Source organism: Myodes glareolus, chromosome 9 (assembly GCF_982192425.1).
Source record: "Myodes glareolus chromosome 9, mMyoGla1.1, whole genome shotgun sequence".
Taxonomy (NCBI): Eukaryota; Metazoa; Chordata; class Mammalia; order Rodentia; family Cricetidae; genus Myodes; species Myodes glareolus.
Genome location: NC_142034.1, coordinates 94,601,541 through 94,617,637, shown reverse-complemented (window position 1 = coordinate 94,617,637; position 16,097 = coordinate 94,601,541). Strand labels below are relative to the sequence as shown.

General features: G+C 44.0%; 1 protein-coding gene across 3 annotated transcripts in view; it reads right to left on the bottom strand.

The window, feature by feature from the left end:
- Positions 1-16,097, bottom strand: part of Cramp1 (cramped chromatin regulator 1) — a 56,411-nt gene that overhangs the window by 39,329 nt on the left and 985 nt on the right. The window contains exons 2-3 of one of the 3 annotated variants that reach the window (XM_048436170.3): positions 14,973-15,313; positions 3,789-3,982 (exon numbers count right to left, since the gene is read on the bottom strand). In XM_048436170.3, coding sequence (XP_048292127.1) covers positions 3,789-3,982; positions 14,973-15,312 — 534 coding nt within the window. In that variant the 5' untranslated portion in view covers position 15,313. Of the gene's footprint in view, positions 1-3,356; positions 3,502-3,788; positions 3,983-14,972; positions 15,314-16,097 lie in introns of those variants that run through there. The other 2 variants (XM_087910762.1, XM_048436171.3) reach the window with 2 other exon arrangements.

The window sequence follows — 16,097 nt, the reverse complement described above, 5'->3', positions numbered from 1 at the left end:
GATAAATTAATTTAAATTAAAGCTTACTCATTCCTTAAAAAAAAAACTAAACTGGAAGCATATTCAAGCCTAAGCTAGGAGGATGGGGAATGGGAGGTAATCCATGGCAACAGACTGATACCCAATCTCATACAAAGGAGGTAACACAGGCATCTAATCATACAAAGGTAAAGCTGGGTGTAAAATACCTTCCTGTGTCAGTTGAAAGGCTAAGTCAATTCCTCAGCAACTGTTAACTTGAACAGGAAACAGACACAGACAACCTCACTGCCCTGAGGCCTGACTGTCTTATTTATGACTTATGAACCTGTATTCTCACACTACACTGTCTGTGAGACTTGAGTATGTGCCCTGCAATCCCCCTGCATGTGTCTATGTATGTCTCTGATATGATGGTAAGTCACTGGAGGGTAGGGTACTTTGAGATGCACATCAGAGACAAAGCCTCCACAGTTCCCAATGCAGTAAATTAAGTATAGTATGGTTAAAAAGATTAATGAGCTGGGAGGGTGGTAGTGGCATGTGCCTTTAATTCCAGCATGTAGAAGACAGAGCCAGGTGGATCTTCAAAGAAACCCTGTCTTGAAAAAACAAAACAGAAAACCCAAACCAAAAACCAAAAAAGAAAAAAAAAAGATTAATGATTTAAAATAAAATAAAATGAAAGCACAGTTGTAGGCTTCATACCAAAACAGCACTGAAATCAAAAGGACTTAGCTAAGGTCCAAGGTGCCTTCCACTCAGACACACCCAACTCTCCACCTTGCTAGTCACAGGGGAGAGTATAGATGGGCCATCACTTGAAAAAAACAATATGAGTTCACACTCAAAATGTTCTCATTCGAGCTACAGATGTGGGTATCTTAAGCAAGAGAGAAGAAATAGGAAAAGACAGCAGCAGACTCCCTGCATCTGGTCAGTCACCAGCACCCTCAGGGTCTGGACACGAAGTTTCATCTGTTAGGAGTGTTGCTGTGAACTAGGTCTTCACTGGTGGTAAATAAGTCAGACTAGGTTCCTCAAAAAGGTAGTGAGTGTGCAAATCTACTCAGTGGGGGAATACCATGTCTAGCATGAACAAAGGTTTCATTCCCAGTATTTTTATGCATACTCTCATGTGTGTGTACATGTGACAATTACAGAAATAATTCTCAGAACAGATGTCTATGCTCAGCTACCATTAATCCCACTGCTAGAGATTTTAGTTGCCCACACTTGCCCTACACTGGCCAAACAGACACCAGGGTCTTTTAGTCAGACCCCAAATGAGACATAAGGCAGACATACACACTCTTGCACTTGCTATTTTTTGTAAACTTGATACCAATTAAAGTCACCTAGGAAGAGGCACCTTCAAACTGTCTCCATTGTCTTAAACTGTGGGGCGTTTTCTTGATAAATGATTCATGTGGAAGAACCCAGTCTAGGATGGGCAGTGCTGACCCTGGGCATACAATCCTGGATTGTATAAAAAGAAAGCTATCTAAGCAAGCCATGGGAAGAAAGCCAGTAAGGAGTGTTCTCCCATGGTTTCTGCTTCCAGGTTTACTCTGGATGGCCATGTAGACTAGTAGCAGGGCCTTTTTGGGTCAGGTCACACTGGAAGACAGGTACAGCGGGAATCCTGAAGACTGTTTTACCTTTTAGTAAGTCAAATCCGTGTGCAATGACTACAAGAGAAAAGGAGGAGTCTTGGTCAAGTTACCACCTGTTCCACAGATTCTGCTGGAGAACCTCGTTCCTCAAGGGCAAGGGGACCGCTAAGCTACAGCTCTGCCAGTTTCCTCACTGTCCCAGAGAGCGTGAGCAAGACCTTCGTCCTCAGTTCTTATCTGGTCATGTACCCAAAGAAGACCGTGCCCATAGGGCTAAGTCACCCAATATCATTCCCACAACATCTGAGTTTCCATCCTGACATCAAAACCTTAGTGATAGTTTATGACCTGGCAGTTGGAAACCCTTTCCTCCTCAAGTTGTTTTTGGTCATGGTGTTTATTAGAGCAACAGCAACCAAACTAGAATAACTCTCTTCCCCTCTCTCCATCTCCCTGTATCAGTCACAGAAAACATTAATAGCATTATTTCTAATCGAGGATTTCAGGAGACCTAAAAATACATGCCTGACTAGTAGAAAAGGAAACAAGGCTAGGGCAACTGAAGGCGATGCTCTATGCACCTGAAGAATGGCAGAGGTGTCACACTTCACTTTCTGCAGCTGGATGATCAGACCACGTTGCAGAGCTCAGTCTTCCAGGAAGGAAGGAGAACACCATAGTAGTTACAGTTTAGGAAAAGACTCACTAACAGTTGCACACTCTTACAACCCATCAGGAATCACAAGTCTTCTAAGTCTGACAGCAAGATATAATCTATACAGATGTGCTTTATTATAATTCTGAAAAGAAAAAAAGAGCCCTTTCACATCTGTTTGAATGATTTTGCAACTACCCCAACAAGTCTTGTATGTACCTATTTCATTCTCTCTATAGATAACAAGGGTCTAATCACATGAACATATCAATCACATCCACCTGAAATGGGGCAGAACTTAGCCTATTAGCCACAGGAAGGAGCAATACCAGCCACAGGAATATTATGAAACCAAGTCTATAGCCCATTAGAAATGTGTCCTTTTCTAATCTTCTATAAACACTTCATGATTTAAATTCCTAGGCCTCATTCGTGTGTTAAGCTTGTCCTTCCTACACTTGGCAAGGTGTACCCTATCTCTAGTGAATTAACTATTAAGAGAACAAGGCTCACTGATTAAGACAACATGCCAAAGAAGTTATAGAAAACAAGGAATGAAAACAAAGATGTTCACTATAGTATTATTTACAATGAGAGAATCTGCAAGGAATAGAAAAAAATTCATAAAAATGGATAAATAGGCTGGGGAATCATCCTGGTAGTAAATTCCTTTTTAGCATGCACAAGACCCTGGAGATGGTAGAGACACAGACATACAGGCACATGCCCAAGGGACACATCTACTACAACCTACTCAACTATTACTGGACCAAAAATGAGCCCAAATAGCACATAAAGAAATGACCATGGCTGCAGCACATTTGTAGGCATTTGTTCTTGTTTTAATGAACTAAAGAGCTCAGTGGTTAAGAGCATAGGCTGTTACTCCAGAGGGTTCAGGTTCAACTCCCAGCACCCACATGACAGCTCACCATCATCTGTACTTGCAGTTCTAGTGGTATCTGGCATCTTCTGTCCTCTGAGGGGTACTGCATGCATTTTGTGTGAATACACATACATATAAAATTAAAACAAATAAATCCTTAAAAATGATCACAGTGAAAAGTACATTTGATGTTAATGCAAATGTGTTCACAAATACCTACAAGGCTGTGAGAAGCAAACTTCCAAGTGAAGACAGCTGGCAGGGCACAGCCACATCAGTAGACGGTGAGTCTGGAAATTTGGCTCTAAGTTAGCTGGAATATCTTCTGGATGACAGAGATGGGTATCTGTTTGTCCTTTTGTACTTCGGCACACCCACTATATCAGTCACCGCACAGCCAAGGAAGCAAAGGCCCTGAGGCAGGTCATACTCCAGGCAAGAAGTGTGCACGAAACATAATTGAGTCTTGAGAAAGAAGATTCATCCTAATAGCCCCAGAAAGGAGATGACAACTGCCCTGACCACTTCTGGGGCTCCTTGATAGAACCTGCCCACTTAACAGCCATGCAGCAAAGGGAAGAAACATGAGGTAAACAGGGAGAACGCAGGAGGATGACTGCTTGTGGGTTTTTGTCTCACATCTATGACTCACCTCATAGAGGCCTTCAAAGAAGGTATTCTTGTCCTCTGTGCTCCACGACTCCCACTGCCTCCGGACCTTCTTTCCTTCTTCCTTCTCAGGCCCTGAAGAGCCTAAGTTCCGGGAAGAGGAGCGCGAACCTCCTGCAGGGGTGGCAGGAGCAACCACAGATATGTTTCCAGAAGATGATGCGCCACCGTCACCTCCTTGGAGAGAAAGGATTATACAGTAACCTATTCCAGAAAGCTGAGGAACAGTAGCAGGGAGGACAGAGGGGCACCAAGGACAGGGCCACTGCCCAACCCAACTCTAACTCTTCAACAGGAGTTGCCAGCAAAAGAGCACCCAAAAGCTACTGAGAGCTGAACAGAAGCCAGAGTTGACAAGATGAATGAATCTTAAAATGTTTACACTGAAAGGAGAGAAACTGTGTGGACTGTTTTAACAATACAATGAATTTGACATTCTGTCCATACTCAAGGGTATAATCCTTGTCCTTGTAGCAAATCCAAGAATGACATTTCATCCTGATTCTTGTTCAAATGTGTTTTTTTTTAATTTGAAATACTCTTAACCAGAGTCTTTTAAAAAAATTTAAAAAAAAAATAATTTCTTTAACTTTATGTGCATTGGTGTAAAAGTGTCAGATCCCCTGGAACTGGAGTTACAGACAGTTGTGAGCTGCCATGTGGTCCTCTAAAAGAGCAGCCAGTGCTCTTAATCACTGTGTCATCTCTCTAGTCCCTTATCATATTTCTGAATAGACAAACTGAACTTTTAAGTAACAGAAGGCATTTTATGTGTAAAAGACTGTCTACATAAGTAAGATTGGCATTTTTGAATACAGACCACTTAAGGCTTCAAGTTTATAGTGTGAAGACCCCGGTCACTTTTTATTCCTCTCCAGTAATAAAAATTTGAAGCCAAGGCCTTTGCACATGCTAGGCAAACACCCTACCACTGAGCTTATCATCTCCATACTAAGACCCCTTCCCTTATCTTTTCCTCTGCCTCAGCATTATCTCTGGGGTCCTAAAGTACCGCCACGCTTAGAAAAGTTCTCCTGAAGCATCAGTCCCTGACTTTTAGCAAAATCTTTTCAAATACTTTGCCAACAAGGTAGAGCAATAAAATGTAAGGGGTCCTGAAGAGAAAAACGAGGTCACAGATGAAGGATTTATGCCCTAGCCTAGTGCTCAGTCTGCTGAGATGTTTCTTATTGTAGGAAACAGGATATCACAGCACCTCATTTTAAATAGCACTCTCCTTTGATAAAATTGTAGGACCACAGAATGCCAAGATACTTTCCAATCTTGAAACATTCTTACGAAAAAGTAAGACCACAGAAGAAAAAAATCCTTTAAAAAGCAAATGCCAGTTTTGTCAGTCTCACTCAGTAGCCCAGGCTTGCCTTGAATGAATGGAAACCTTCTTGTTTCAGTCTCCCAAGTACTAGGTTTATAGGCCTTTGTAGCGTATCTGGATCAGAAAATTCTAGTCATCCTGGTGAGGCTCCTCCTGGAGAGCTTCAGGGCTACTCACCCCTAGAATTTCTGTTTACTAGGGAGTAAATGAAATAGCTTCATAGAAGAGTGTGAAAGATGAAAAAAATTAAAAATGAGAAGTCTAGCCAGGCAGTGGAGCATGCTTTTAATACCAGCACTTGGGAGGCAGAGGTAGGTGGATCTCTGTGAGTTTGAGGACAGCCTGGTCTACCAAGCAAGTTCTAGGACAGCCAGAGCTGTTACACAGAGAAACCCTGTCACAAACACACACCCACACACAAACACAGAATCAGAAGCCCATTAACCCATAACACTTGAAAAGACTCTCTGAGCAAAGTATTAGAACACACATAAAGGCTTCAAGCAGGGGCTGCTGAGAGCAGGAAATCAGAGACCTGATTTTCCCTCTATCAGCTTTGTCTAGCCCTTACATATATGTTGTAGTCTGTGTCACTACATATAGTTACCAATGATGAGGATATGATGTGGAATCACCTTTGGGATTTCAATCTTTTCCTTCCTTCCTTCTTTCCTTTTTCTTTCTGGTTTTTTGAGACAGAGTTTCTCTATAGTTTTGGAGCCTGTCCTGGAACTAGTTCTTGTAGACCAAGCTGGCCTTGAACTCACAGGGATCCTCCCAGTGCTGGGATTAAGGGTGTGCACCACCACTGCCTGGGCTGGGATGTTAATCATTTCTTAGCCTGTCAATGTCCAATATAATACTCTCTAGATGTTGGAAAATGGCATCAAGCTACATGTCTAAGCAGTGATAAGATCAAGAGAAGAAATAATTCTTCATGGGACTGTATAACTCAGCTTAGATAGTTTTTATATTTTTTAAAAAAATGTTATTCTTTTTATTTTGTGTATGTGTATGTTCTGTGTATCTCTGTGTGTGAATGTGCCCTTGGGGGCCAAAAGAGGGCACCAGATCCCCTGGAGCTGGACTTACAGATGGTTGTGGGATACCTGACATCGATGCTGGGACTGAATTCAGATTCTCTCAACAATCTGCAAGAGTTCTTAACTGCTAAGCCATCTCTCTAGCCACAACTTGGGGCTATTAAGTGGACTTTCAACTTAGCATAGTCTCCACCCTATTGTGAGTTTATTAGGAGGTAACTTTACTGTGAATCAAAGAGCAGCCATATTTCAAGGTAGAATATTTGAAAACATCTCATCATTCAGAAAACTTCACATTTGCGCCCATGGAAAACATTTTAACTAGCTAGCCACGTCAAATGGGCTCTGGTCTCTCATTTAGATATTTATGGGTTAACTTAAAGAGGCAATACTATCAGGCTTATAAAAACACAGAAATCAATGGCTTACCAGAGCCAAACTGTCCAGTTACCTAGTAGTAACGAAACAGCATAAGGCTATTTAAGTATTGATTAAAAATAAAAAACATGGTGGTGCACACTTTTAATCCCAACAATCATGATGCAAAGGCAGGCAGATCTCTCTGAGTTCAAAGCCATCCTGGTCTATGTAGTGAGTTTTAGAGAGACCCTGCCTCACAAAATAAACAAAAATAAGTCAGACAATAATGGCGCACGCCTTTAATTCCAGCACCCAGGAGGCAGAGGCAGGCGGATCTCTGTGAGTTTAAGGCCAGCTTGGTGTACAAGAGTTAGTTCCAGGACAGGCTCCAAAGCTACAGAGAAACCCTGTCTCAAAAAACAAACAAATAATAACTAACTAAATAAATAAAAACATACAAAAGAAACCTAGTTCCTTAAACTCACACCAGTTTTCCAATAGCTAGTAACATCACATGGCTCATGGTAACCTTCCTAGATAGTGCAAAGCATTTTACTCAGAATAAAAATTGCTAGTACACTCAGTGCTGTATTTGGTATTCAATATTTATTGCTCTGAACACAGCCACAGAATGAAAATAGATTCCAGTCTGCATCTACACCAGCAATGCTACTCAGGTTCCTGGGTACACAGCAGTCCAAGGAAGGGCTGGATAAATCTCAAGACCATCCTTTCAGCACAACAAACCTGGGGCTTCCTAAAGTGTTTGCAACCGGTAGGGTGTAACAGTACTTCAGGGAGACAGGAGATGTTTCTGTGGTGAACTGGAAACCAAGTCACAAATTAAAACAGTTCTCAAATACCAGGATATGTGGTTCACTGGAACCCATAATTCTTTAGACGCTGCAGTTCAGGAAGTGCTGTCTGTCTACCTCTGCACCCCCACAATGGAAGATTTCTGAGTTATTTCTAGTTTCCTAAGAAACACAACCTCTCTTCTCCACAGTAACAGCACACCAGTCAGCCTGCCCCCCACTCAGGTTAATTCCTATTAGTCAACGTTGGCACTAGCATACTCAAAAAATAAAAGACACCATTTCAAACCCCAGAATCCAAGTGTCTGACCAATGTTATGCGATTTCACTGGTTCACTGGTGACCTAGATAAGGAAGACTGAAGTTTATGGAAAACTGAGGGAATGCCAATCTGAGGTAGAAGGAACCTCAGGTACAGGATAGATCAAATCTCAATCCCAATCCCAAATCTACATCAGTGAGAAGGGCTGAGGCAGCAAGCAACTACTCAGAGCTACCATTCCAAGTGCCTGCTATTTGCTTTGAGATATCTGGCCCTTCCTTCTTATATTTCAAAAGTCTTATATCCTCAAAAGGGAAATTAAGGCAACCTGGATATTTAAGTACAAAAGGAAATCACTCCATGCCACTATTTCTAGCATTTACTATGTAGCAATCCTAAAACACAACAGCTTTGGAGAAAGAAAGCTGACACTAGTCTTCCTCCAGAATTTCAGGTGAAGACAAAAAGGATAAAAACAGGAACCAGGAACACTGGTGGACTATAATAACAACAGCTTGGAAGAGGCTCAGTGCAGAAAACGCCGAGGGAAACAGAAAGTGCCCAAGGTGAACAGGAAAACAGAAGTAAAAATGCAAGATGATAAAATGGCTTTGGGGAAGACTGCAAGGACTGGAAGCTTCCCCAGGGTGCACAGGCCAAGGATCCATGGGTGCAGAGGCATTTAAGAAGGTCAAGACTCCGTGGGTGCTTTGGAGAGCACAGACAGGATGCATGACAAAAGTGCCCCTGAAACGTGAAGAGACAAACAGGCTCCCCAGTGGAGAGTCCCCTGAAAGCAAGGACAAAGTACTATTTTCCCAGGTCTAAGCTTGGCATCAGGCTCCATGCAACAGAATCAGTGACAGCTCAGAAGTAGTGCAAGCAGACAAGGAACCACTGAACACTAGCTTGGTCCTGGCCGCCTGCGCCTCAGTCTCCTCCACGCAAGTACACCTAGGTTCTGAAGAACCCCACCACAAAACTCATTACTGAGCCAGCTGTGCCCAAACAATTCCAACATTTTCCTCTCTGTTTATACAGTTCACCATGCTTATAGTAGGAGTCTCCAGAGCATGTATGGCTCTGACATTACCTGAGGAAGACAAAAATCACCCTGCCTATCAACCAGGAAGGATGAGAAAACAGAGTAGCTCCTCACTGCTAAATGGCTATTCAGTATACAGCAAGCCTGGGAGTAATAGACTATGACTTCAACTTCAAAACACACACACACACGAATACCCTCTTCCTCTCTGACCAAAGCATCATATGGCAGCAGTTTTTCTTATACACAGGGCTACAAAATCAGGATTCTAAAAAGGACAAAGTTTGAAACTTGACCTTGAGGTCTTTTCCTCACAGTTTGTAAAAGATAAGGAAACTGAGGTTAAATGACCTCTCCAAAACTACACAGCTCATAAACAGCAGGTATTAGGACTTTGAAGGATTTCTATTTCTTAAAAATATCTTTTTACAAACTTCACAACTGGGTTTGGGAATTATCGCTCTTCATGAGACCTTGGAGAAGGAGAGAAAGAGAAAGGAGAGAAAATAGAGAAGGGGAGGGAGAAGGAGAGAAAAGGAAGGAGTGGGAAGGAAGAGAACAAGAACAATTTGGTCCACTTCAAAGAATACCATTATAATACGCCATATTTTTTTTTTCGAGACAGGGTTTCTCTGTAGCTTTGGAGCGTGTGTAGACTAGACTGGCATTGAAGTCACAGAAATCCCCAAGTGCTAGAATTAAAGGTGTCGCCATCACCGCCCAACATAATCTGCCATGTTTTAAAAGAACATTAACTCCAGAACAGCAGGCAACCAGCTAAGTCAAGAGATGCAGTGATTGGCCTGCTCATTTAGTCTGTTCTCAGAACGGTGTTTCAGAATCACCTACAAGCTTGTCCACTCTCGATTCCAGAACAGAAAAGCATCCCTATGGTTTATGTTTGCAGCATATAGGACAGAGACATTTCGCAGGAGCCAAGGATGCTACATACCACCAAGGCTCAACAAGGCCACTTCAGTTTACAATATACACAGTCAAGACAAAAGGCAAAGAGTTCACGAAGGGAATCTCAGATGTTATGTGATGCTGGCATAGGACATTCACATCAGAAGCTAGTTCAAGTAGCTTCGCTTATGGAGTCGCAGAGGTGTCTAAGAGGTACAATCCCTACCAAGGTCACACAGAAGGAACTCTTCAAAAGTAGCCAGTACTCAGTGATTGCCATCTCAAGGGGCGAGTCCAAACACTTACTGGCCCAGCCCCATCATCAACTCTCATTCAAAGCCGTTGCTTGATTCAGATGAAAAGTGTTCAATAAACAAATGAGGATCCCTCTCAACTCTGGCATTCAACTAGTCCCCAAAGACGTCATCTGTATGCTCCAACTGTTCTGTGAGACCTTTCCAAGGTGACCAGACTCTAAAAAGCCTTCCTTTACACCCTGAAGATGACTTAGAGCCTCAGTTCTCATCCCTAGGTTACTCATTTATCACCACGACAGAGATTTTGTCCTCACACCTGCAAGGCTCAGTGTCACCTCAAAGGTTCTTCCATCCTTCCCACAAAGCAAGCAAGCACAACTAAAATCCCATTGTTTCTATAAAAACATAAGTCCTCCTTATGGACTACTACAGGAATTTTTCTCATTGTCTTCTACAGTCAATATCTTTTATCCCTATGGAACTACAAACAAATGATTTTAGGTGGTTTTTATATTGTTCTTTAGTGCTAAGATCATCACAGTTATTCAATCTAACAAAAGCCTTCTATATACCATATATGACAACATCAATTTTTCAATTTGTGACTTTGTTATCTGAAATAGTTTCTATACAATCCAAAATAAGGTACAAATATCAAGATGTTAAAGCACTCTTTACAAAAAAAAGAATCCTACCAAGGTAAGACACCATGGAAACTACATTAATTTCAACCTTAAAAGGAAATGAGTTAAGTGTAGTAGTGCATGCCTTTAATCCCAGCACTCAGTAGACAGAGACTGGAGGTAGATTTCTGTCCAATCTACCAATTTGTCAATTGGTAGACAATTGGTAGACAATTTGTCTACAAGGCAAATTTAAGGCCAGCCAGAGTCATGTAGTGAGCCTTCAACACAGTAGCAAATGTTACCTTACCTACTTAACAACTTCCCTGAACTGTATGATTTATCACGAACCTCTGAGTAATATACTTGCACATGAGAGATGCGGCAGTAGGCCCTTTGTGAATTCAAAGCCAGCCTGAGCAAGAGTGAGCCCCTGTCTCAAAAACAAAATTACACAGTTTTGATAGTTTCCTCTCTGCCTTGGTGTCATCACAAGGAGTCTAAGGATTGTGCACCCTGGCTCTTCTTACACACTGAGAACAGGTGTGGTCTATGTCAGAAATAGGGATTACATATTCAAGCTGTCTTCCATTGTACTAGATATCACAGAGGGTGTGACTGAAAGCAAGACAGAATCTCCTTCTTCCTCTTCTGCCAGGGCCTCAATGTGCTTGGCATTGCTTGATGTCACTGCCCATGCATAACTACAATGGGCTCTGCCCCATTCTCATTTAACTAGACTGGGTAGAGGACAGTGCTCTATCCTTCAGTCTTCAGATGCACTGACCTCTCCTCTGGACAGTGTGAACACAGAGAGGCCTCATGGTACACGCCACTGTAGCCCAGCAGCAAGTGACTGTTGGGCACAACGCCTGGTGACAAGCCTTGAAGGTGGTTACAGAGCAGTGAAGCAGCACCAGGCCCTAAACCCATCCCCACCGACATGGAGGAAGGTAATGTTCTGGCTATTTCCTGCTTGGAGCAATCGTAAAAGCAAAAGCTAAGCAGAAGTTCACCTGATCTAGAACTACATGTAGATTTCAGCAAGCCTATCTTGCAGAAAGTTCTCTTGAGAACAGATGAGCTCCAAGTCCCTTCTATAAAGTCGAATCCTTCAACCCTGAAGGGTAAGATGATAAGTACAGGTCTCAGTTACTAGCACACCTGACTACTCAAAAGGAAATCCGTAGTTCAGGCATCTAAGAGCTCTGTAGTGGAAGTTGAGCCCTGGACTGCTAGTTCAAACCTCTTTCCAAAGTGGAAAACGGACTGCAATAGTTGAAATGTTTAGAAGGCATCTTTTAAACACACCTTCTTAAAAAAATGTACTTTCTGTGTATGGGTGTTTTGTCTGCACATATGTCCGTGTACTGTATACATGCAGTGGACACAGAGGCTGGAAGAGGGCATCAGATACCCTGGAACTGCAGTTAGAGATAGTTGTTGGCCACCATAGGGTGCTGGAAACCATGAGCACTTGTCAGTTCTCTTAACTGTGGAGCCATTTCTCCATTTCTTTCTTTTTTTAAAGGAAGGAAACCGATGCTCAGAGAGATGCACTATTGTGCTGAGTGAGTAGTGCTCCAGCATGTGAACCGGTCAAACAAGGGAAAACAACAGAGGGCTCTAGGTCCCAGCCCAGGTTCTTAGGAACAGTCTCAGTAACTCTGGGTTTCAGTCACAGAAGGGTCCTTGAGTCTCCCGGACAGTGTGGCAGGGCTGGAAGAATCAAGCAGATCTGCTATTTCTGCTCTAGCTTGAATTCAGTACAGAAACAATAAACCAGCTTCTATAGCCATTCAAAAAAGTTACAGAAATGAAAATGCCTGTCATGGGGGCACTAAGTCTTCTCTCCCATTATCATTAAGAAAAAACAAACATACTATAAAATTTTTTTCATTCAAGTCAAAGAATCTACTCTATGTCCTCAGAGAAAGAAAGCAAGCTATGTACAGAAAGGCAGACAAGGAGAACCTCCATCTTCTCCATAAGTCCTTCCTTCCAAATTCCCATCAGGATAAGAGTTGGAAAGATGGGAAGCCAACAAGCAAAGGGACTGCCACTGCTTTAGCTGTGAGCCTTATTCACATATGCAAGTCATGTTATTTTCCAAGTGAGACTAAAATTGCAGGCATTCCTCCCTTCCTAGTGACCCATGCTGAACAGCCACAGTGGAGATTTCCAGGGCAGAAGAGAAATGTTCCTCCAGAGAACCATTTCCAAGGGTTGGCTACACAACATGAATGGGCATATGGTCGGTCACACCTGACTCCTCCTGGAGTGGACTGAGGTGATGACTGAGCAAAGGTTTCTCCAAAGCCAGAATGGAGATGACCAGGGCATGATGAAGTACATCCAAAGAGTCTGTGCAGCCCCTGAGTGGATGACAGCTACCAAGAGGACTCAGCAGACAGGCAGGCACTGCCAAAAAAAGTTGTCAAAAGAAACAGACTCACTTCCCTCCTAGAAGCATAGCTATAGCTTACTCTATGGTGAACCACATCGTGGACAAGAATCAGAACCAGAAGCACCAAAGGGACAAGTTAACCAGGAAGCCTCTTCCACCATGCAAACAAAAGCAAGCCCCCCTTCCGTCACTTCATAGCTCCCATCCACTGGATGCCAGTTTTGGCACCTCTTCTATATACAGCTACGTACATAGCTATACATAATAAGTAAGCGCGCTTACACCAACATATTTCTTCCCAGCAGTCAAACTTCAAGAGGCACCAATGATTACTATCGTTCCTTTTTTCTTAAGTGAGTACATCTCTGACAGAAAAGCAAATCTGAATAAATAGAGAATTGAGAGGGCAAGGACGTGATATAAGTAGGTTTTCTGAAATACCATCACCAAAAGTACCCAAAGAACGTAAAAGAGCTTAACATAGCCCAAGAAGTTTAAGCACACCTTTATCTTCTAGTGAAAAGCAGTTTTTACAAAACAATTAAACTATGTTAACTCATGTTCTTCAAACACCAAAACGAACTTATGTGAGGCAACTTTTAGTTTTGGAAATATACAAAGTTACCTCGAGCTTAGATGTTTAAGTAAGCATACTCACTTCAAAAGGCTTTATCTTTTGGTACGGCCATGAATCCAAAGGCCAGCCTTACAGAGGAGGACAAGGCAGAGAGAGTTTAATGGAGCACATTTGGGTCAGATCCTCAACGCAACTTCTCTCTTAGCTCTTCAAACATTTCCTTTTTAAAACTACCAGGATCATCTTGGTAATTTCTATCAATACTTCCCAAAGAAATAATAACAACAACAAAATAAACTACAATAGTTCAAATACTGTAAATGAGTGTTTTGGTTTGTTTTTTGGAGACAGGGTTTCTCGTAGCTTTGGAGTCTACCATGGAACTCACTCTGTTGATCAGGATTGCCTCAAACTCACAGAAATCCGCCTGCCTCTGCCTCCAGAAAGCTAGGATTAAAGGTGTACGCCACCACCCAGCTGGGTTTTGTTTTTTAAATACAGGGTCTCATTAGGAGCCCTAGGTGGCCAAGATCTTGCTATGTAAATCAAGTAGGCCTTGAACTCTCAGAGGTCAACCCACCTCTGCCCCCCAAATGCTTAAAGGTGCACGCTTCCATGCCTGGCTATAAGTTTAGAGAACACATTGGAAACTGATGTTCCATTTGTATTTTTGAAAAAGCCAAGCACATCAGTTTAGGCTTGTTATCTTAGCACTCAGGAAGCTGAGGCAGAAAGACTCCTAAGCGCTGAAGGTCAGCCTAAGGCTACTTAGTAAATTCCAGGCCAACCTGGGCTACCTAACAGATCTTATCTTTAAAAAAAAAGGGGAGGGGGAGAAAAGGGCAAACTTGGTCAGAAATGAATGTAAGAGCCAATTGAGGCATAGTTAATAGAAACCATGATGTTGAAATACAACTAAACAAAAGCAGACCAGCACGTGAAGAACCAAAATGGGACTTTTAAAAAATTACTTCTTTAATAGGTCTCAGAAAAGCAGTTAGAGTCCCAACACAAGGACAGCATAGTGAGTTGCCTCCTGATAGGTCACTGTTGATTTCGTCAAGTGGAGATCCTCTCTGTGACACCAGGTATACCTCAGTTGAAACTCTGAGGGTAGTATTTTTGTGTTCTTCTTACTTTCAAGCCAGGAACTCTTTGGTGGAGGACAATGAGCCAAACCCAGGCTCTGCCATCACTAACCGTACTTTTTAAATTTCTCATCAACAACCTCCCTGGCCCATAAATTTCAAAAGCGAGTTCCTTTGTTACATTCCCACCACTTGAGGTGTGAAAAGAGAGCAAGTACTTTCTCTGCCTATTCTTGAGCTATTGTGCGTAATTTAAAATGGCCATCCATGGAAAGCCGTCAGGGACCCGGTGGGAATCTATTTCTCTTGCCCAGAAAATGGACAATCACTGCCCCTTGTCCTGGTGTAAAGAGAAAAGTAACAGACTCGAAGAAGTAGAAGGGGACACGTGCCCCTGCAAGTGCCACCCAAGGAGGTCTTGCCACCCGCCAAAGGATAGGGTCCCTACCTTTTCCGCGCGGCCCGGAACCGCTGGCACCACCACTACCCACAGCGCAGGGCGCGTCCTTCCTGGGCCTCTTGCTCTGTGGTCGCACGCTGGACCTGAGGAAGTGGTGCTGGTCTTGGGGACTACCCTGCGGTGGGGACGGCGCTGGTAACCCTCTGGGTGGTGCTGGGGCTCCGGAGGCCCGAGGGGTCTGCCCGTCCCTCTTTGTGCTGCTGCTGTCCTCCGCCGCGTCCGCGCCGCCGGGCCCCTCTCCGTCCAGCGACTCCTCATCGGCCGTCCGCTTGCCCAGCTTCTTGAGCCCTTCCTCCCCGCTGCCGGCGTCGCCCAACTTCACTGTCATCCTGCGGCGGGAGAGGCGAGGAGCGGTGAGGCGGGCGACGGGCAGAAGTTTACCGCCGGCCTCCCAACATGGCGGCCGTTGTTTGTTCCAGCGCCGCCCGCCCGCCCGAGGGCCCGCACAGTGCTGAGTCCGACCGGACCGGGACCCCGCCCCGCCCTTGGACGCCCCCAACCCAGGCTGGCCAACACGGCCCAGAGTCGTGCAAGGCACGGTAGCTAGGCCTGGCTTCAGCGCTGTAGGAGCCGCTGTCCCGCCACCTACCCCTCGGCGCTGCAGCTCATGGCCCAACCTGGGCCCCCCTCGTTCCCCGCACCGCCCGTGGCCCCTGGCCTCCCCACTGCTCGCTGGAGACGCGCGCGATCGTGCCGCGCACCTGCCTAGTGCAACGGCCCGCGCTGCCCTCGGAGCCCCCAGAGCTCCACGGGCCAAAGCTGCCGCTCCCTCCGATGCTGGCATGCAAGAGAGAGGCTCTGCACTCCGGGAACCTTCCCAGGAGGGAGACAGGAGATGGACCGACTACAACGCTCGTGCAACAAAGCCTGTTGCACGGAACAGGTTAGGGAACACCGGAAAAGTGACAGCATACACTATTATGTTCCAGTCGGATTTCAAGAATCGGAACTAAACTATGTAAACAATGCTGGAAACAACAAAATTCTTGGTTAACTTCTGCCACTGTCATAAAAATATCGGTAAACAAAGTAACAATTATCTGCAGCCTGGAGAAGTTACACTCAGAAGAAACTAAGGATCAGGTACATTCCAACATCTTAGGCACAGGCTGT